The following is a 20,531-nucleotide window of genomic DNA, read 5'->3' on the forward strand; positions in this document are numbered from 1 at the left end:
ACTCCAGAGCTTAACGACCCTGACAGAAAGATTTCCCTAATATTTAAGCTAAATCTCCCTTGCTGCAGATTAAGCCCATGACTTCTTGTCCTACCTTCGGTGGACATGGAGAACACTGGATCACTGTCCTCTTTATAACACCCCTTCATGTAGCTGCAGACTGTTATCAGGTCCCTCCCCCACCCAGTCTTCTTTTCTCAAGCCTAAACATGCCCAGTTTTTTTTAACTTTTCCTCATAGGTCAGGTTTTCTATTAGTTTTGTAGCTTTCTTCTGGAGTCTCTCCAGTTTGTTCATATCTTTCCTAAAGTGTGGTACCCATCCAGGTGAGGGCACACCAGTGCTGAAGAAGCGGGGACAATTACCTCCGATGTCTTATATATGACACTCCTGTTACTAAACCCCAGAATGCTACTAGCCTTTTTGTTTTCCAATTGCATCATGTTGGCTCATATTCAAGTTGTTATCCATTATATCCCCATTTGTCTTATTATCACATACCTGGTCCGACCAGTTTACTCTGGAGTCCAAACACTCTGCATTTCAGATGCAGTCTTTTATGAAAGAAATCCCATCCCACTCTTCTGTATTACGCAACCAGACCAGAAATGCCAGTATGGAAAGCACAAAGACACAGTATAACTGTCATGCAAGTTTAATAAAACACAAGAACGTAATGTAATTCTGTATGTTGCTTTTCATCATATTGGGGGAAGGGGGTGGGACACCTCTAAGATTTTTGCATTCCCTCTCTCCCCACAGCCATGTTTTTAAACAAAGGCCTGAGGGCCCTGTGCTGAAATACAGGTTTGCATTTCCTGCAGTTGCAGGCACAAATTAGGAATTTGCCTGAGCAAGTCATTATTGAGGCCTGAATTTCCAGAAGGGCAGAGCAACCACAGCTCCAATCACAGCCCGTGGAAGTGTGACGTTCCGGCCTCTTCTAAAAATCTGCTCCACAAAATGAAGGTTATGCACTGAATCTATACCATAGCTTTATCACTGAAACCTCCACATCAGCTAAGAATATGGTAGCAATAATTCCCCCCATAGCAGCTAAGTGTAGGCTTTTATTCTTAAACCAGGAAGAGATTTTCATCTCCCTTGTGCAACATTATTCTGTGTCTGTCATCTGCCCACCCACATTTCAAAGGCTAGAGAACTTCCTGTGGATAGTGGCTAACTGACAAATTACACAACTGCTGACTTTTATTTCAATCTCCATTGTTAGCGGCTCTCCTTCTTCACACCCATTCAGACTGTATAAAAATCAACAGCATCGAATGCCTGACCTTCAATAATTCTTTTGATGAGAACAAATTCACAACCCCTCTAGTATTACTTGTATCTTACGAATTGCATGCGAAGTTCTAGATTGTAGTAAGTCATTTGGGGAGAAAGTGTGTGTCTTGGAATTAGAGAAGTCAAAACAGCATTTCCTTCATTTCCATCCTGAAAAGCAACATTTCCAATGCTTGTCCAGCAAACAGCTCAACATCAAATCTATTTGTGTAACTTGGGAGACACATCATTTGTGGAAAAATAGATATTTAATCACACCGCTGGGGAAGTGGGCGGTCATGCTTGCTTGCTTCGTTTTAGTATTTTTTGTTCTGGTCAGAAGTTCTGTCTTTCAACCCTGAGTAAACAAGAGTTTGTGGGGAATTTTTCATAAAAATGTTTGTTTAAAAATGCCAATTCATCAGATCTGAAACTTCTCCAAAAGAGGTTTGGATTCAATGAATCTCCCAACTAAAAAAAATTGGAAAACCGTTTCAAAATGAAAGTTTCTGGTTTGCCAGTTGGAAAGAGCTTTGTTTTTTTAAATATAAGCTAATTACAGGTGAAGGAAGGTTTAAAGAAAAATGGTCAAAAGCTAAACAAAACATTCTGAAATTATTGAAATGAAACGTTTCAGTTGATCTCAACTGAACATTGCTTTTTTTGGTTCACTGATCTTTGAGATTTTGACTTTGTCTCCATCAGAGATTGTGTGTGGGGGTGTGTAGTAGTTCCGGGGTGGGGCTCGTCCCTTCCTGGGGCGCCTGAAAGCCAGGCCACCCCGCTACAAAGCGAATAACAGTTAGGGCCCCGACCTTTGGGTAGGGGCTAAGCACGCAATTGGTAGTCCAGAGCTCAACCTTTGTGCAGGGACTGAGCACACAAGTAACAGTTCAGAACTCAGGCCCTTAGGCAGGGGCTGAGCATACAATTAACAGCTCCGGCCCTGGGTCAGGGCGGGGCAGCAAACCAATAGTCAGTCAGTGGCCCAGGCCTTGTAGCAGGGGCTGGGTCAGTTTGGGTTAGCCCAGGCCCTAGGTCAGGGCGGGGCAGCCCAGGCCCCTTGGACAAGGAGGAGGAGAGACTGCCACCCGGCGCGGGGTGGCAGGGGGGAACACAGGCCCACCCACTCCACTGTGTTCCAGCCCGGGGCCCTACCCGCAGCAGTCCGTCTGCCGCGCAGTCAGTGGGGATCCTGACCGCAACACACTGACATGGGTTCGGGGTCTGCTATCCCCGGGCCACTTCCCATCTCCTCCTCCATGGGTACCTGCTCCTCCTGAGTTCCGTCTGCTGGGTCACAGATCATGGGCTCCTCCGGGCCCCGAGCACCAGGTAGGTCTGTCGCTCCCTCTGGGCCCTCGGCGGGGGGAAGCTCAGGCCGCTCCTCAGGATACCGGGCTCTCGGCAGGCTCGGCCAGTTCTCCTCAGGGTACCGGGCTCTCGGTAGGCTCGGCCAGTCCTTCTCAGGATACCGGGCTCTTGGCAGGCTCGGCCAGTCCTCCTCGGGATACCGGGCTCTCGGCAGGCTCAGGTCCGCGGGAGCTCGGGCACCAGCGTCTGTCCTCTCCCGCTGCCGGCCAGCTACTGAGCACTGTGGCCTGGCTTTTATACTTCCTGTCCCGCCCCTTGACTTCCGGGGGGCGGGGACAGGCCGCGGTGGCTCCGCCCACTCTGGCGGCTGTTCTGGCTCGTCCCTTCCTGGGGCGCCTGGAAGCCAGGCCGCCCCGCTACAGGGTGGGAGTGGGGGACTTCAGACTTTCAAATATTTGAGGGATTGGAAAACCATTTCCCACCCAGTTCTAGAATAAACACGCCTAGTCACCCTTCCCAAGAATGTTCTTGATGTTATATGGACCTTCTTTTCCTTCTATTTATTCCCCCATTATGTTGTAACCTAGCCCATAGCCTACATGTTTCATCCATATGACCGACTATTTTCTGACTTGTGACTTCTGCATAAACCACATATGATTCAGACAGCTACTTTGGAAAGATGATTTTTATTATAGTCATTTTACGTTACATCAAATGCAGAAATACAAAAAGCTTCAAATCTTTTCATTTTGGGTATTTTTAGACAGGAATAAAACTCTTAAATATACAAGATCCACTTGCAATAAAATACCATGTACGTTTTGGGTTTTTTTTAAGAAAGTGGAGCAACACCTGTGCCAGTTATCATGGGTAATCCCATTTGGGCAAATTCATCTCTCGTGTAAGCAAGTCCATTGACTTCAATGAGGGTTCCATGGAAGGGAAGGGGAAAAGGTTACATAAAATAAGGCCACTCTCAGCTGAAGTTTAATGGGTTTGGATCGTCTTGCATGGACTTCAGTGCGGATTGCATAGGGTGTGAAATCAATGCAGAATTTGACAGATGAGCCAATCCTGATAACATACCATTGACAAGAATATACGTAGCAGAGAGTGTGTACCTGACAAACTGAATTCATTTTTATTTAAATAAAAATCTCAGTAGAAAGCAACACCATTGGACCACTGGACATAACGCTATCATATAAAAATAACCTCTTACTTTAACGAACAAAAAAAGTGCCTCGGTTTCCCAGTGAGCTAAATGTTACTGACCTTCTTTGTAAAGTGCTTTGAAATCTACTGAGGAAAGGCACTAGAATGAGAATTGGGTATTATTAGGTTGTCAGTGGATCATGGTCATCCTGAGACTCCCATCTCATTAAATGGGAGGGGATCTGCTTAGGGCAGAGGTTGAGAACTACGGACTTAGGTAACTAACATTATCCTCTGTATTATGGGGTCAGTTTAGCTCCACCCTCCAAAATGTGCCCTCGTGTCTACCCAGTGGAATTCTTTTGGGGCAATTTTCTCTCCACCCCTCTCTGAACCTCTGGGTCCTCCTTGGCATAGCAGACAAAAGGACAGCTGCTGATCTACACTAACATCCCTATATCAGTGTCACGTACAATATACCACAGTCTGTCTGAAAACCCGCTTTACATGTGACACTGAAGGGAAACTATCTTTTTCAGAGGAGGGACTTTAAGACATAACTTAGGGCCCTGATTAAGCAAAGCATCGAGAACGGAAGTGCTCTACGGAATCGGGGCCAGTCACTGTAGGAAAAAGGTCTTTCCAGCACACGGCGGGCTTGGACAGGAGACAGCTACCCTGCCTCCATCGAACTCAATGGCAAAGCTCCCCATGAGTTCTGTGGGAGCAGGCCCATAATGTAAAATGAAGGCAGCTTCCTGGTTAGAATCACAGTGAGGACAAAGAACGAGGAGTACTTGCGGCACCTTAGAGACTAACAAATGTATTTGGGCATAAACTTTCGTGGGCTAAAACCCACTTCATCGGATGCATGCAGTGGAAAATACAGTAGGAAGATATATATACACACACAGAGGACATGAAAAAATGGGTGTTGCCATACCAACTCTAACGAGAGTAATCAATTAAGGTGAGCTATTATCAGCAGGAAACAAAAAATGTTTGTAGTGATAATCAGGATGGCCCATTTCAAACAGTTGACAGGAAGGTGTGAGTAACAAACTACACCATTTGCTCAAGAAAGTCCCTGAAAAAGCACAGGAACAAATCTGCACAGACACACCCCTAGACCCCTGACCAGGGGTAGTCTATCTGCTACCCAAGATCCATAAATCTGGAAATCCTGGACACCCCATCATCTCAGGCATTGGCAGCCTGACAGCAGGATTGTCTGGCTATGTAGACTCTCTCCTCAGGCCCTACGCTACCAGCACTCCTAGCTATCTTCGAGACACCACTGACTTCCTGAGGAAACTACAATCCATTGGTGATCTTACGATCTAAGGTGCCACAAGTACTCCTCGGTCTTTTTGCTGATACAGACTAACACGGCTACCACTCTGAAACAGTGAGGAGCAGCCAGCCTGCTAGAAGGTCTCTCTATCTTGTGAAATATTTCCCCCGGATATTTAAGCCTTCTCGTCGTCATTCCCACAGCTTTACCTAGGATGAGATGTGATGATTACGTAAGTGGCTTGCACGGTATTTCTTCTATGGAAAATGCCTATGAGCAGGGGCTGCAAAGGCTTGTCGCGCACAAGACTGTATCAGGCTTGCATGGGAAGAGGCACTTAATACAAAAGTGTTGGGGCCTCTAGAAAACCCCTAGTGAGAAGGCCTGGGAAGCCTTCTTCCTTCTGCACAAGCAACCATCTCTCCCAGCACTGAAGGGCAGCAGGCCGGGCCCCAGCGGACACACCCCAGCCTCGGAGGTGCACAGGCCGCATGCTTAGAAGCGTGTTCGGCTCCTTATCCTACCAGCACAAATAGGTAGGGGATGGGCATCTGGTTGCAGCCCAAAGCAAAGCTCTTCCATCCAAGAGGTTGTTGAGGAGGTGTGGGGGACGGGCTGAGTGCTCCAACACCGGGGGAGCTCAGTTGACATTTGCCCACCATTAAGCATGACACTACCCATGGAGTGCTGCTCGAAAACTCAGGATTCTGGAGCAGAGAGCTGGAACCCTGCTTCTGCCCCTCCTAACAGCTGTGGCCCCAAACGAGGAAGCCAGCTGGCTTTTCTTCCCCTAGCTGTACGGCGCTTGGAAAATAGAGCGACAAGAAGCGGAACTAGCTTTAGCCTTCCTGCCCTCCCCTCCCACCCCAGGGCAAGACTGTAGTTATACGAAGGCACATGGCAATACAGATATCTCTGAGACAGAAATACACGGGGGTCTAAAGACTTCCGTTTCAGTAGTTAGATAAATGGTTAGTTAAGCCTCCACGAAGCTAATAAGGACTTGGTGGGTTTCGCAACAAACCAATAAGCCAAAGCTATATTATTAGCTCTTCTGTGTCTCCCCACCAAACCGCATCACAAGGCATAGTGTTCCAGAAAACATTTATCTCCGAGACTTACAGTAAATAGCCACTATCTTTTTAGCGTTTCAAACGCACTAGAGTGCAGCACACGTCTTTAGTTCAACATGAAAGTTCCTGTCTAGTGGCAACGGAAATCCAGTTATTGATTAGCCTCTAGGATGCTGTCCCATAAGTAGAAAATACTCATTGTAGATGGACTTCCCTTATGCTTTTTGACAAATCCTGCAGTATCTCGTCAGCCAGACTGCAGCTCAATCCATTGTACAGTAAATGGATTTGTTTATTAACCTAAAAAGCACAGCTTCCCATCGTGTTTATACTTCTAAGTTTGTTCGTGACCCTGAGGAGCCATTTTAGCATGATCTTCCAGATGTCTCCACTGAACGCGGCTGGGATTACTGCCCGCAAAGGTCAATCTGTTTATTGGATTTTGACTCTGCAGCAGGAGTTGTCGTCTGCATGTTGTCTTGGCTCTTCAGGGACATCTGACAGCACAGTACAGAACGGATTACCCTCAGCACTGAAGGTCTAAGGATGACAAAGACCCAAGGGTCAATAATTGGATTAATTGCTAAGAACCTCAGCGCTAGAAGGTCCCTCTTATCGTCTTGGATTTCCATAAACTTGTTCACATAGGCATCAATCTGTAAAACAAAGGAAAAATAAAATGCAAGACTGATCATAGGAATATTTTAATGCACAAGTATAAAACACCACTTCAAAGGAACGTCTATATTCACAGCAGATGTTTTGTTTTCAGTGTTTTAAGTGAATTTCGTTCTAATGAGATGCCAAGCTGGTGGACGTAAAGACTAGCGCTGGGTGGGAGACTTTTTTATGTGTCCCGTGAATATTTTCAAGAATTCAAAATTTTTTCCATGTCTTGATTTGGGAGGAAACGTCAAAATCTCGAAAATATTTGTGAACTGAGAAACCCCCCTTTTTTTTTTTCATTTCAGGCAAATCAAAACGTTGATTTCAAAAATTTGCCATTTCAATTTTTTTACCCCTTTTCAGTCTAATTAGTTTAAATTTCAAAAGGAAAAGTCCTTTTGAACTGGAAAACTAGAATTTTTCGTGTAGAATGTGTCAAAACGACACTGACAATTTCAAAACCTTTTTTTTTTTTCCTCAACACTTTTTTCAAGTCAGGAAATTTGTCGAACTCCACGCTGTTTCATTAGCAGTTTAGGTTTCAACAAATTGATTTTTTTTTCATTTAAAATATAAATAAATAAATTCTTGACTAGCTCTAAAGACTAACATTCTTTTTTTATCCACAGGACAGGCAGAGTATGAGCAAGCTCACACAATGCACGCTTCTCTCCATGCTGCCTAACCAATATATAGAGCCGATCAGGAACTTTCCGACACATTTTTCCATTGCAAAATGCAGATTCGTTGAGTGAAACACTTCACAGAAACATGTCTATTTCATTGGGGCGGAGGGTGGGGAAGCTTTTTGACAGCGATGAAGCATTCCACTTCAACGTTTGCAGAACAGAATGTTTGGATTTTGTTTTAAAACTACTTTTCATTTCAAAATTTCTTCTTTTTTTAAGTATCGAAATCGGAACAAAATGTTTCCATCAGAAAGTCATTTTTTTCAGAATTTCATTTTGTGGGAAATTAACTTTTTTAGTTTTGTTCTGGAATGGAGGGGGGGGTGGGGGCAGGGCCGGCTCCAGGCACCAGGCACCCAAGCACATGCTTGGGGCGGCACCTGGTAAGGGGTGGCGGGGGGAGCGCGGCACGGCATTCTGCGGGGGTGGGCGCTCCGGCGGCGCGGCGCTCAGCGGGGGTTCCGGCGGCGCTCGGCGGGGGGCGGGCTCCAGCGGGGGGGGGGCACCGCGGGGCTCGGCGCTGGGGGGGGGTCCGGCGGCGCTCGGCACGGCGGGGGGGCGGGCTCCTGTGCACGGCGCTCCACGGGGGGGGCGGCACTCTGAGGGGGGGTTCCGGCGGCGCTCAGGCTCGGGCTCCGGCGGGGGGGGGGGCAGCGCGGGGCTTGGTGCTGGGGGGTCCGGCGGCGCTCGGCACGGTGGGGGGGCGGGCTCCTGTGCGCGGCGCTCCACTGGGGGGGCGGCGCTCTGGGGGGAGTTCCGGCGGCGCTCTGGGGGGAGTTCCGGCGGCGCTCGGCGGGGGACGGGCTCCGGCGGGGGGGGGGCAGCGCGGGGCTCGGCGCTGGGGGGGGGGGCGGTCCGGCGGCGCTCGGCACGGCGGGGGGGCAGGCTCCGGCGCTTGGCAGGGGGCGGCGCTCTGGGGGGGGTTCCGGCGGTGCGGCACTCGGTTGGGGGGGCTCAGGGGGTGGCGCTTTTTTTTGCTGCTTGGGGCAGCAAAAAAGCTAGAGCCGGAACTGGGTGGGGGGGGGGGGAAGAGATAACTCAAAGAATTTCCTGGGAAATGGAAAATTCTGTTCTTGCCCAGCTCTAGCAATGTTCCAGTTATACAAGAACCATTGGATTTAGGGTTTTTTTTATAGTCCTACACATTTTCTATCCCCCCAGGCAGTGAGAGAAGCATAGACTCATAGAATTGGAGGACTGGAAGCGACCTTAAGAGGTCAGTTAGTCCAGCCCCATGCACTCAAGGCAGGACTAAGTATTATCTAGACCAGTGGTCTCCAAAGTGGAGAGCACGCACCCCAGGGGGTGTGCAAGAGGATCCTTGGGGGTGCGCAGCAGGAGGAGTGCTTTTTTTATTCTTTTTTTTTGCTTTGGCAAAAATGGTAGAGCCGGCATGGCAGGGGGTGCGTGCTCAAAATTTTTTTTACTGATAGGAGTGCGTGATCAAAAAAGTTTGGAAACCACTGATCTAGACCATCCCTGACAGGAGTTTGTCTATCTGCTCTTAAAAACCTCCAATGATGAGATTCCACAACCTCCCTAGGCAATTTGTTCCAGTGCTTAACCACCCTGACAGGAAGTTTTTCCTAATGTCCAACCTAAACCGCCCTTGCTGCAATTTAAGCCCATTGCTTCTTGTCCTAGCCTCAGAGGTTAATGAGGCAATTCTTTTACCTCCTTGCAACAAATCTTTTATGTATTTGAAAACGGTTATCAGGTTCCTCCTTAGTCTTCTCTTCTCCAGACTAAACAAACCCAATTTTTTCAATCTTCCCTCAGAGGTCATGTTTTCTAGACCTTTCATCATTTTTGTTGCTCTTCTCTGGACTTTCTCCAGCTTGTCCACATCTTTCCTGAAATGGGGTGCCCAGAACTGCACAAAACAGTCCACCTGAAGCCTTATCAGTGTGGAGTAGAGCAGAAGAATGACTTATGTCTTGCTTACAACACTCCTGCTAATACATCCCAGAATGATATTTGTTAAAAGGAAAAGCAGCGTTACACAGCTGACTCACATTTAGCTTGTAATCCACTCTGACCCCTAGATCCCTTTCCGCAGTGCTCCTTCCTAGGAAGCCATTTCCCATTTTGTAGGTATGCAACTGATTGTTCCTTCCTAAGTGGAGTACTTTGCATTTGTCCTTATTGAATTTCATCCTTTTTACTTCCGACCATTTCCCCAGTTTGTCCAGATCATTTTGAATTTTAATCCTGTCCTCCAAAGCACTTGCAACCCCTCCCAGCTTGGTATCATCCGCAGACCTGATAAGTGTACTCTCTATGCCATGATCTAAATCACTGATGAAGATATTGAACAGAACCGGACCTAGGGCCGAGCCCGAGCCTTTCTTTGGAAAATGCTTGAGCCCGCAGACACTTTGCAAATGTGCGGTAGCTGTAGAGATCCAAACGGCAGGGTGGCCCGATCAGCTGCAGTCTGCTCTATGGCACAACTTCCGTATGGAGAAAAAAGTCTAAAGAGAAGCCTGTTTCCCCATCACTACGTATTTACATGAAAAGGACTCACATACACTTCAATGAATCCCTCTTCAGACGAACTCCGCCAAACCGGAAATTCAATTAAGAGGGCATGAACACCTCGCCCTGTTTTTAGAGACCATTAACATTGCACATGCAGAGTCCCTTCTGCAAAAGTCCTTGTTTTAGTAATGAAACTTTGCACCTAGGTATCGCTTTCACCCCAAGGTTTCAAAGCTAGGTAGCTGTTCTCCTGATTGTGCCTTGCGTCCCCAGCTGTACGAAGAGAGGACAAAATTTGCTCTGGGTCACAGAGTGACTCAGCAACACAGCTGGCAGCTGTCCCGACACACAGGCCTATGCTCGAGAACCCGCGGCTTCTTTTTCTGTAGATCTCTGATACGTGTGGCATAAAAGGGTTATTTAAAGACATAACTTCAGACCTTCATCTTTGCGTGTCTCCATTTTGATGGGCTTAATGTCTTTTGGCTTTAGGTCCATCAGCAGGAGAGTTCAGCTCGGGTTAAGGGGAGTTCGGACAGTTCAATCATGTTTCAATTTAGGGGTTTTAAATGCATATTTCTTGGGCGACAGGTTACACTAGGTGCCCGGGTTACAAATGACAACATGAACAATGTGATGTTAAATGTGGGATTACGCGCTTTAGGAGAGGCCGCCTTTCTGTTTCACGACAGCAACATCTAATCCAGAGGTGGGCAAACTACGGCCCACAGGACCGTCCTGACCGGCCCTTGAGTTCCTGGCCGGGGAGGCTCGCCCCCGGCCCCTCCCATGCTGTCTCCCCTTCCCCGGAGCCTCAGCTCGCCATACCACCAGCGCTCTGGGCAGCGGGGCTGCGAGCTCCTGCCAGGCAGCGCGGCTGGGTCTGCCGGGCAGCACAGCTGCCGGACATGCTGCTTTGAGTGGCATGGTAAGGGGGGTGGGGAGTGGATAAGGGGCAGACGGGTCCTGGGGGGCAGTCAGGGGACAGGGAGCAGGGGGTGGTTGGATGGGGCGGAGGTTCTGTGGGAGGGCAGTCAGGGGACAGGGAGGATTAGATAGGTGTGGGAGGTCCCGTGGGGCCTGTCAGGGGGCGGAGGTGTGGATAGGGGTTGGGGCGGACTGGGGACAAGGAGCAGGGGGGGTTGGATGGGTCAAGGGGGCAGGAAGTGGGATAGGGCAGATAGGGGGCAGGGGCCAGGCTGTTTGGGAGACACAACCTTCCCTACCCAGCCCTCCATACAGTCTTGGAACCTCGATGCGGCCCTCAGGCCAAAAAGTTTGCCCACCCCTGGTCTAATCCCTCACAGCGGTGCTAAATTTGCCAGCGGGCTACTTATCATGACAACCCAGTAGCGAGAGTTTAGGCCAAAACGGGACATTCCCACATTTTACTCCCTGCAAAAATGTCAAGTTGCTAAAAGAAAAATGAGGAGAGGATGCCAAAGTAAGGCCCGAGGAAGAGGCTCGGCTTGCCCTCAAAGTCCCAGAAGATTTTTCAATACCAGCTTTAGACAACTGCAATTTAAGATTCCCCAGGGAGCCTATTATCCTCCGCACACCCCTAAGGAACCAATCAGGGTCGGTAGGCTTTATAGTAATTTAAAGAAGCTGTGACAAGTATGACTAGTCCCGTCCAAAACATCCCTTCCACTCCCCCCTCCCCCCCGCCCGATGTGGGCATGTGAAACCACAAAAATGAATCCATCACTGGGCTTCGTAGCGAGCCCTGAGCTGAGCATATCAAGAGATACTTCATTTATCCAAAAATGCAATGAAGTCAATAGATGCTTAAGGGATCATTAATTACCGTATCCAGTCTATTGGCAGGTTGCCTATAGTGCCTTCACCAGAGTGTGTAGGTGCAATCAATGAGCATGGAAGAAAAACAGCTCCAGCCATGTTTCTGACCTACTGTATGAATTTATGTCTGACAGCCAAAAATCAGTTACTTCCTTAAATATGCTTGTTTGCTACTTTATGGAAGAACTGACAATCCCTCCTGGGAAGATGATGCAGCAAATTTTACTCATGTGACACCAGTTGCTCTGTCTCAGGTCCTGGTCCCCATGAACCCAGAGCTGTTTAGCAAGACCGGATGTATCTAACTTCTAAAGCTGTGTATTAAAAAAGGAGATGAAGAGTTTGAGACAGACAATTAATGCCTTAGCTATTTACTTCTAATGACCTGGGTTCAAATCCTGTACATACTGCAGCTGAAAGTGAGTTGAATCATCTCATTCTAGTCACTAAAAGCACCAGATGTTCTGACAACTCATGTCATGACACAGGACTTAGTTAGTTTTTGGGAAAGTTTGCCCTACAACTGCTTATGCAGGGTAGGCATTATAGTTGGTGCTATTGGTAGATCACCTTCATGGGCACTAAATTCAACCATCATCCATGTGTGTCTAAATAAAAAAAGATTAGGCATGGCAAGGAATATGAGTAGTATCTACAATTATATTACCTGGATAAATTTAGGACTTTCAGTCCTCATGCTTCAGGGCAGAAAGAGGTAGGGTCAGGAAGAAACACCCGCGTAGTATGCTACTGTACAACTGGGTGCATTTATAAGGGTTTATATGCTTTCCTCTGAAGGATTCACCACTAGCCACCGACCTGTTCTGCTACCTGTGACTACAGCTAGTTGGTCTGTTGTTCTATGGCAATATCTATGTTCTTCTATGGAAAGAGTAGATCAGAAAGAGAATCTCCTAAAGCTAAAAGAAAAGTAACTGATTGTGAGTCAGTTCTCAAAGCCGTAGGAACTAGGTACTTGCACCTAGACATGGTGTCCTGAAGTGAAAGTTCCAGTGTCCCCTTTCTCCATACTCATGATACTTGTTCACCTGATAATATAACAATTTTTAATTTCTCCTTTGTGGCACACAGTGGGATTTCTAGATATCTGATCGAATGAAATGATCCTATGTACAAATGCTAGGCTGGTAGAAAATACACTTCTACCATCAAGGATTTTTAACTAGCTGACCACTTTATGCTGCTCACCAGACTGCAAAAACCTTCCTCTCCAAAACAGACCCATTGCAACTGTATACGTACGTCCAATAATTCCTGTCACAAGCACACCAGCAGTTACATCTCATGTCTGTACATGACTCAGCCAGATGGGGGAAAGTACCATTAGGAGCAGAGCTAAACAAACCCCTAAACAAATTTAAGGCCCATCAATTGGTGGTGGAGCAGCTCTGATGATTGCAAGTCCAAGACCACAGGAAACACAACAGGCTGCTAGATGTTATTACATTTCCTTGATCAAGCTCTTGAAATCCAAAAATAATGGTGCAGCAAGTCCAGTCAGGGCCGGCTCAGGCACCAGCGGAGCAAGCTGGTGCTTGGGGCGGCAGATTCCAAGGGGCGGCATTCCAGTCGCCCTTTTTTTCCCTTTTTCTTTTTGGTGTGCTGCTCAGGCTGCCCTGTGGGGGGCGGCGGCCCGGAGGAGGGGAGCGCCCTGCAGCAAACTCGGCAGGGCAGCCCGCGTCCTTCCCTCCCAGCCGACCAGAGCGGCGCGGAGCCCTCCTCCCAGCCCAGCTCCCTGCATCCTGCCAGAGGGGAGGCGTTGAAGTGCCCAGACGGAGCCACCAGCCGGCTCCAGGAGACGTGGGAGCCCAGCACCGTGGCGGGAGGATGCGCTGAGCTGCCCCCAGAGGTGGGGGCGCTGTTCCCGCTTGGCCAGGTCAGTTCGCGCAGGTCCGCCCCCAGCGCGGCCCCGGGGAGGGGTCACCAGCAGGCAGCCCTCTGGCGGGCGCGGAGCAGGCCCCAGTGTCCCGGCATGCCAGCCCCTGGGGGGGCGCGGGTTACTCTGCCATGCCCTGACTTCGGGAAAGTCCCACTCACGGGCGGCGCAGGGAAACTTTCCTGGGACTTGGGGGCAGCGTGGATGGGGTGGCTCCGGCTGCGCCCGGTGGAGTCCGTGGGGGACAGGACACCCACAGATGTGGCCCCGGCACCTGGCGCTGGCCTGGGCCTCGAGGGACTTGCTGCAGGCGGGGCAGGGGCAATTGGGAAATAAAGAAACTTGGGACCCACTCCCGGCAGCAGTTTTAAGCGCCCCTTCCCCCCCCTTGGTGGGGAGAGCGGCTTTGAAAAGCAGGGGATTGGCTGGCATCTGCTCCTCAAACTACCAGGCTGGGGCGGGGGTGTCTAGGTGCTCAGGACCCCAGCCTGAAGTTACTGAGAGTTTTGATTAAGAAACTACTAGACTTTGGCCCCAAATTTCCCCCTTCCCTGACCTCCCCCCCACTCCAGTAGAAATGGTTCATTGATTAGTCCATCGGGTGACCCAGTGGTTTGGTGCTGTTTGATTTCTGTTCTCACTGTGGTTGCATTTTACCAATGCAGCTTCTTGCATATGTGCATCTTCCCCCCCCCCCACCTCCCCAGGGAGAATAGTGTAAGGATTTTTAGCAGGCAAATGTAGTTCACATTGCTCTGTAGCTGGGAGATTTGTGGGCTTGAGAATCCCTAAATCCTCATTGACGTGAAAGACCATAACAACTCTGAATGAGCTGCTACAGTCTAGCTGGTCAAAACAAAACAAAAAAACATTGAAAAGTGAAAACGTGTAAAAGCCTTGGGGCGGCAAAAAACCTAGAGCCGGCCCTGTGTCCTGTGGTTAATTTGTCCATTGGGCCTTTCAGCTCTCCAAGTGCTAATGAAAGATAATGTCAATCTAACGGTGGGAATGTAAAATTAGCTCTGGCCGTATTCCCAGTCTGGGCAGGTTTTGCTTTTCACAGGGAAAAAAGAACTGAGAAACAGAAGGAAAAAAAATCGTCCAAACCATCTGCTCCCTCAAAAGTGGGAAGAATCAAACTATCGACTGGTAAAGGGTTGAGTGACATGGCAGCTCCTAAGGGGTCCTATTTAATTTGAACGACAAGAGAAAGTCAGACTAATGGTTAGAGTTCTTTACTTGTGTCACGTGGGTTCTATTTTTGAGAGGCAGCACTCTAGCAGTTAGAACTTGGGAGTCAGAAGACTTGGGTTATATTTCCAAACCTGCCGTTGTCCAAAACACTTAATCTCAGTGTGCCTCGGTTTCCCTACCTGATGAATATGGAAAATACATACCTTTTTCAAGCATTTTCATGCCTTCCGGTCAAAAGTAACGTATATGCTCAAAGTTCTTATGAATTGTAAGTGTGTTGAGCATATTCTCCTACCTCATATCTTTGTTTATGGACACAATCTTCAGCCCCAGGGACACCATGCAAGCCAGCTTTTTCACATCGAAATTAAAATTTGTGTATAGGTGAGGGTGTGTGCATGCGCAATGGCTGTTGTCTGTCTGTATTTGCTGAGGCATCCTTTCCCCTCACAGTTGAAAACTTGGTTCAGTGGGCAAAACTATATCCTTGTACAACCGCATGGATGCATGCGTGCTCACTGACACCACAGCAACGCATGTCCAACCAACCCCAGTGATTTTGGGCATCCCTACACTCACCTAACTGCATTTATCTATGCAACCTCGGTTCCACATTGGCAATTTAACTGACCTGTGTTATGTCAATTACAGCCATGGAGCCCTATTGATTTGTGCCCCTCACTATGACACATGCAAATGAACTGATCTACGTCACCTCAACTCCTTCCCTGCAACTGCACCAACCCTTCAACCTTGCTACCGCCCTCGAAACGGCACAGCTCAGTGCCAGTGGCACAGGCATGTAACCTCAGCGACGCAGGCCTATACTTGATCCATGCAATCTCGGTCAAGCATCTGCCACTCTAGTGCCCTGTGAAAGCATCTTGAGCCCTGTCACCATCGTCTCTCAGCTCCCGGAAAGTGGATTTATCCTCACGAGTCCCCGGAGAGCTAGAAAAGTGCTATCTCCATTTAACAGATGAGGAAATGGGAGCACAGAGCCAATACTACGATAAAAAGCCCATGGCACCGTCTCAGGGCCCGGATCAGCTGACTTGGGCTAACGGAGCTGGAGCCCAGGCTCTGAGACCCTTTCCCCTTGTGGGGTTTCGGAGTGTGGGCTCCAGCGTGAGCCCGAATGACTACACAACAATTGTATAGTCCCAGAGCCCTGAGCCAGGCCAACCATGGGTCTTTTACAGCAGTGTCAACGTAGTCCAAGAGATTTGGTCAGGGAAACTGTGGCGGAGTCAGGAACAGAGCAATCTTTGTGCTTCAGTCTAGTCTAGTGCCTGAATCCCAGAACTCAGTGGGGCTGTCTGGCATCCTCATCTGTAGGGGTTTCTTTTTAATTTAGGGACTAAAAATAATTTTGTTGTAGAGTCAGAATTTAAGCCCAGAAAGGACAACCCCCCCAGCCCCAGATCATCTAATCCAGTCTTTCTCAACCTTTTTGATCTCAGGGACCGAGGCTGGTCCATGGGCCGGTCACTAAGAAACACTGATGTAGTCTGACCTCCTGTGTCTCACAGACCCCTAACACCGGCATACTAAACTCAACAACCCAAACAGCCCACAGGAGACCAGGCTAGTATGTGCCACAGGCAGAGAACGGGAGGGATGGGTGCAGGAGGCCCCCAAGGACAGGGATAAGCAAGGGGGCCGGGGGAGAAGGCCCCAGGTGCAGGAGGCCCCCAAGGGCAGGGATTAAGAAGGGAGCCGGGGGAGAAGGCCACCAAGGACAGGGATTAGCAAGGGGGCCGGGGAGAAGGCCCCCAAGGACAGGGATTAGCAAGGGGGCCGGGGGAGAAGACCCCAGGTGCTGGAGGCCCCCAAGGGCAGGGATTAGCAAGGGGGCCGGGGGAGAAGGCCCCCAAGGACAGGGATTAGCAAGGGGCCCAGGGGAGAAGGCCCCAGGTACTGGAGGCCCCCAAGGACAGGGATTAGCAAGGGGGCCGGGGGAGAAGGTCCCGGGTGCAGGAGGCCCCCAAGGACAGGGATTAGCAAGGGGGCCGGGGGAGAAGGCCCCCAAGGGCAGGGATTAGCAAAGGGGCCAGGGGAGAAGGCCCCAGGTACTGGAGGCCCCCAAGGACAGGGATTAGCAAAGGGGCCGGAGGAGAAGGCCCCAGGTGCAGGAGGCCCCCCAAGGGCAGGGATTAGCAAGGGGGCCGGGGGAGAAGGCCCCAGGTACTGGAGGCCCCCAAGGACAGGGATTAGCAAAGGGGCCAGGGGAGAAGGCCCCAGGTGCAGGAGGCCCCCAAGGACAGGGATTAAGAAGGGGCGGGGGGAGAAGGTCCCAGGTGCTGGAGTCCCCCCCAGGGCAGGGGCTAGCCAGGGGCTCCCCACCCCTGCACTCACCGTGAAAGGCAGGGAGCAGACGATGAAGGTGATGGTCATGATGGCCAGGAGGATGAGGTGATCCACCTCCTCGGACATGGAGAGCCTCCGGCGCCCGGCGGGCTGCTCCAGCGAGGCCAGGCGGCGCGAGGTCTGCCCGCGGCGGTGCATGCCCACCAGGCTGCGGGTGACGCTCAGGTTGCAGAGCAGCACGGCCAGGATGAGCAGCAGCAGCAGCGTGGCGTAGAGCAGCGAGTAGGTGGCGCCGCCGCCGCCGGGGCCCTGGGCGGCGCGCATCTGGATGAAGCACCAGGTGCCCGGGCAGTACTGCACGTAGCGGTCGAAGCCCAGCAGCGGCAGGGCGCAGAAGGCGGCGGCGAAGGCGTAGAGGGCCAGCAGGGCCAGCAGCAGCGCCGAGCGGCGGCGGACGAAGCGCTCGTAGAGGTAGGGCTGGCCCAGCGCCAGGCAGCGCTCCAGCGCCATGGCGAACAGCACCAGCATGGTGGCCAGGCCGAAGAAGCTCATGGCGAAGGCGAAGTAGAGGCACAGCCGCCGGTCCTCGGCCAGCGCCACCAGCGTGCGGTTGCGGCCGTAGGAGACCAGCACCACGGGGCTGACCAGGCAGGTGCCCAGCAGGTCGGTGAGCACCAGGACGGTCACCAGCACGTGGAAGAGGGAGAGCGGGCGGCCGCGCCGCCCCAGCCGGCGCCGGGCCAGCAGCGCCAGCGCCGTCAGGTTGCCCAGCAGCCCGGCGGAGAACATGACGGCGCTGATGGCCGGGCTCTCCTCGGCCGACAGCGGCTCTTGGGTCTCGCAGTGCGAGGCAGAGCCGGACCCGCTCATGGTGGCGCCCGCCCGCTGTCAGGCGCTGGGGCGTGAGCGCAGCACCGGGCGAGCCGAGCCGAGCCGGCCCCTCGCCGGGCTCCCCCGGCGCGCTGCCAGAGGCGCTCGCAGCTCCTCCCTCGCCAACAGCTGGAGCTCGGACCCGCCTCCCTGGCGCAGCTGCCCGCCGCTCAGGGTCCCTCCCTCTCCAGCCGGGGCAGCGCGGGGCGAGGCTCCGTCCCCCCCGCCCGCGTTCCTGCCTCCCTCCCAACAGCTGGAGGCCCCCCCCTTGCGCACCTTCCTGCCCCAGCCGGGGAGCCCGGCACCGCCCTCTGCGCCCTCCTCCCTCCCAACAGCTGGAGCTCCCCCCCCTTGCGCACCTTCCTGCCCCAGCCGGGGAGCCCGGCACCGCCCCCTGCGCCCTCCTCCCCCCCAACAGCTGGAGCTCCCCCCACCCTGCGCACCTTCCTGCCCCAGCCGGGGAGCCCGGCACCGCCCCCTGCGCGCTCCTCCCTCCCAACAGCTGGAGCTCCCCCCACCCTGCGCACCTTCCTGCCCCAGCAGAGGGGGCCCGGCACCGCCCCCTGCGCGCTCCTCCCTTCCCAGCACCTCTGGGCAGCGGGTGGAGATCAGTCACTGCCCGCGGGGTCCTCTTGCGCACTGGGAGAGGCTGCGTCCTTCCTCCCAACTAGCCAGAGCTCCCTGCGCCCCTGCCCCTTTCCCGACAGCACTGGAGTGCGGCCGCGGCTCCCTCCCTGGCTGGCTGGGGCACTGAGCTGCGCGCCGGGAAGGGATCCCCAACCTCCCACCCGCCGCCTCTGGCTCGCCCGACTGGCACCGTCACCGTGCCCAGCAGCCTGGCTCCACGCAGAGCCCCAGCCCGAGGGGAGGCTTCCTACCGCGCTGCATCCTCCGCCGACCCTCACGTCCGAGCCCTGGGAATGCACCGGGGTTTCTTCAGGGCGCTTCTCTAAGTGGCCTGGAAAGGGCAGAGGGAGAGAATGAGAGAGGGAGCAAACTCCCAGGGCAATCCCCCCCCCCCCAATACGCCCCCCAGGGCAACAGACTGTGGACTGACAGGCGGACAGAAGCCCTGACACACAAATGCACATGCAGCAGACACCAGGCTGACTCGCAGGACTCATGGGGAGATGAACCGAGAACAGGCTTTTCTTGGTGTCTGCCACAGCTCCTGATTGAGACACGTTTTTGTTTCACATTCCCTGAAAGGGGTCTGCTCCCATCTACACCCACACATGAACCATTCAATACCAAGTATCAGGGGGGAGCCGTGTTACTCTGTATCTACAAAAACAACAAGGAGTCTGGTGGCACCTTAAAGACTAACAGATTTATTTGGGCATAAGCTTTCGTGGGTAAAAACCTCACTTCTTCAGATGCATAGAGTGAAAGTTACAGATGCAGGCATTATATACTGACACATGGACAGCAGGGAGTTACTTCGCAAGTGGAGAACCAGTGTTGACAGGGCCAATTCAATCAGGGTGGATGTAGTCCACTCCAAATAATGGATGAGGAGGTATCAATTCCAGGAGAGGAAAAGCTGCTTCTGTCCCTATTCCCACTCCCAGTCCCTATTCAAGCCCAGATTAATGGTGTTAAATTTGCAATTGAATTTTTTGTTCAATGATAGTGACCTTTAAATCTGTAATTGAATGACCAGGGAGATTGAAGTGTTCACTTACTGGCTTATGTATGTTACTATGTATGTCACTATCATTGAACAAAAAAACTTCAGAAACAGACTTCAAAGAGAAACAGCAGATCTAAAATTCATTTGCAAATTAAACCATCATTTAAGGTGCTGCCAGACTCCTTGTTGTTTTCATTCAATACCAGTCCAGCTATCCTGGTGGCTGATCACCAGAAGCTATCTGGGTTCCCTTCCCAGCGAGTACAGGGCTACAGGCCACACTCATCCCAGCTATAGCTCACCTGCTTTCAGGGGTCACTTCATCGAGGTCAGTGCAGTTACACCAGTATAAGTACATCAGAATTGGAGCCCTGGTTTTCATTGGTGATTGACAGTTTCATTGATCTGTACATGTGCTGTTTCACACATCTAAGCACCCTTGCAGCCTGGGTTTGATCTCCCTGACCCCAGCCATTCCTTTGACTTCCATGGAGTGGTTTCTTTACAGTGGAGGAAGAGATAGCTGTATCAGGTCATGTGATTGTGAGACTATTCACACTGTTGCCCTTTTGTGTGTGTGTGTGGTGGGGGGAAGTAGGACCAGTCATGGGTGTGTTTTTCAGCCTAAGCTCTGGAATGCTGACTAAGGAATGGGCAGCCTTTGAATTTCAAGGGGCCCTAAGTGCTGAAGTTTCCCTAAGTGAATGTTTGGTACATACAGGTCATCGACACCACTTTCCTCAAGCAGCTGGAAGCATGTCTCCCTGGTTACTTAAAACATTATCAACTCATATGGCAACTCCCATTAGGACTTATTAAAAAAACGGACCATTTCGGAACTCTTCAGGTCCCAGAGGGATATTTGTTTAAAA

At 51.3% G+C, this 20,531-nt stretch overlaps 1 protein-coding gene across 1 annotated transcript; it reads right to left on the reverse strand.

Moving 5' to 3' along the window:
• Positions 1-3,267: 3,267 nt before the first annotated feature.
• PTGER2 (prostaglandin E receptor 2) lies at positions 3,268-18,165 on the reverse strand. Its single transcript, XM_005290255.4, has 2 exons — positions 17,205-18,165; positions 3,268-6,775 (listed from the first exon to the last, which is right to left on the reverse strand). The coding sequence occupies exons 1-2, from the start codon at positions 18,024-18,026 to the stop codon at positions 6,527-6,529; spliced, it is 1,071 nt and encodes a 356-aa protein (XP_005290312.1). The 5' UTR covers positions 18,027-18,165; the 3' UTR covers positions 3,268-6,526.
• Between the last annotated feature and the right edge of the window lie 2,366 nt (positions 18,166-20,531).

Source organism: Chrysemys picta, chromosome 4 (assembly GCF_011386835.1).
Source record: "Chrysemys picta bellii isolate R12L10 chromosome 4, ASM1138683v2, whole genome shotgun sequence".
NCBI lineage: Eukaryota > Metazoa > Chordata > Testudines > Emydidae > Chrysemys > Chrysemys picta.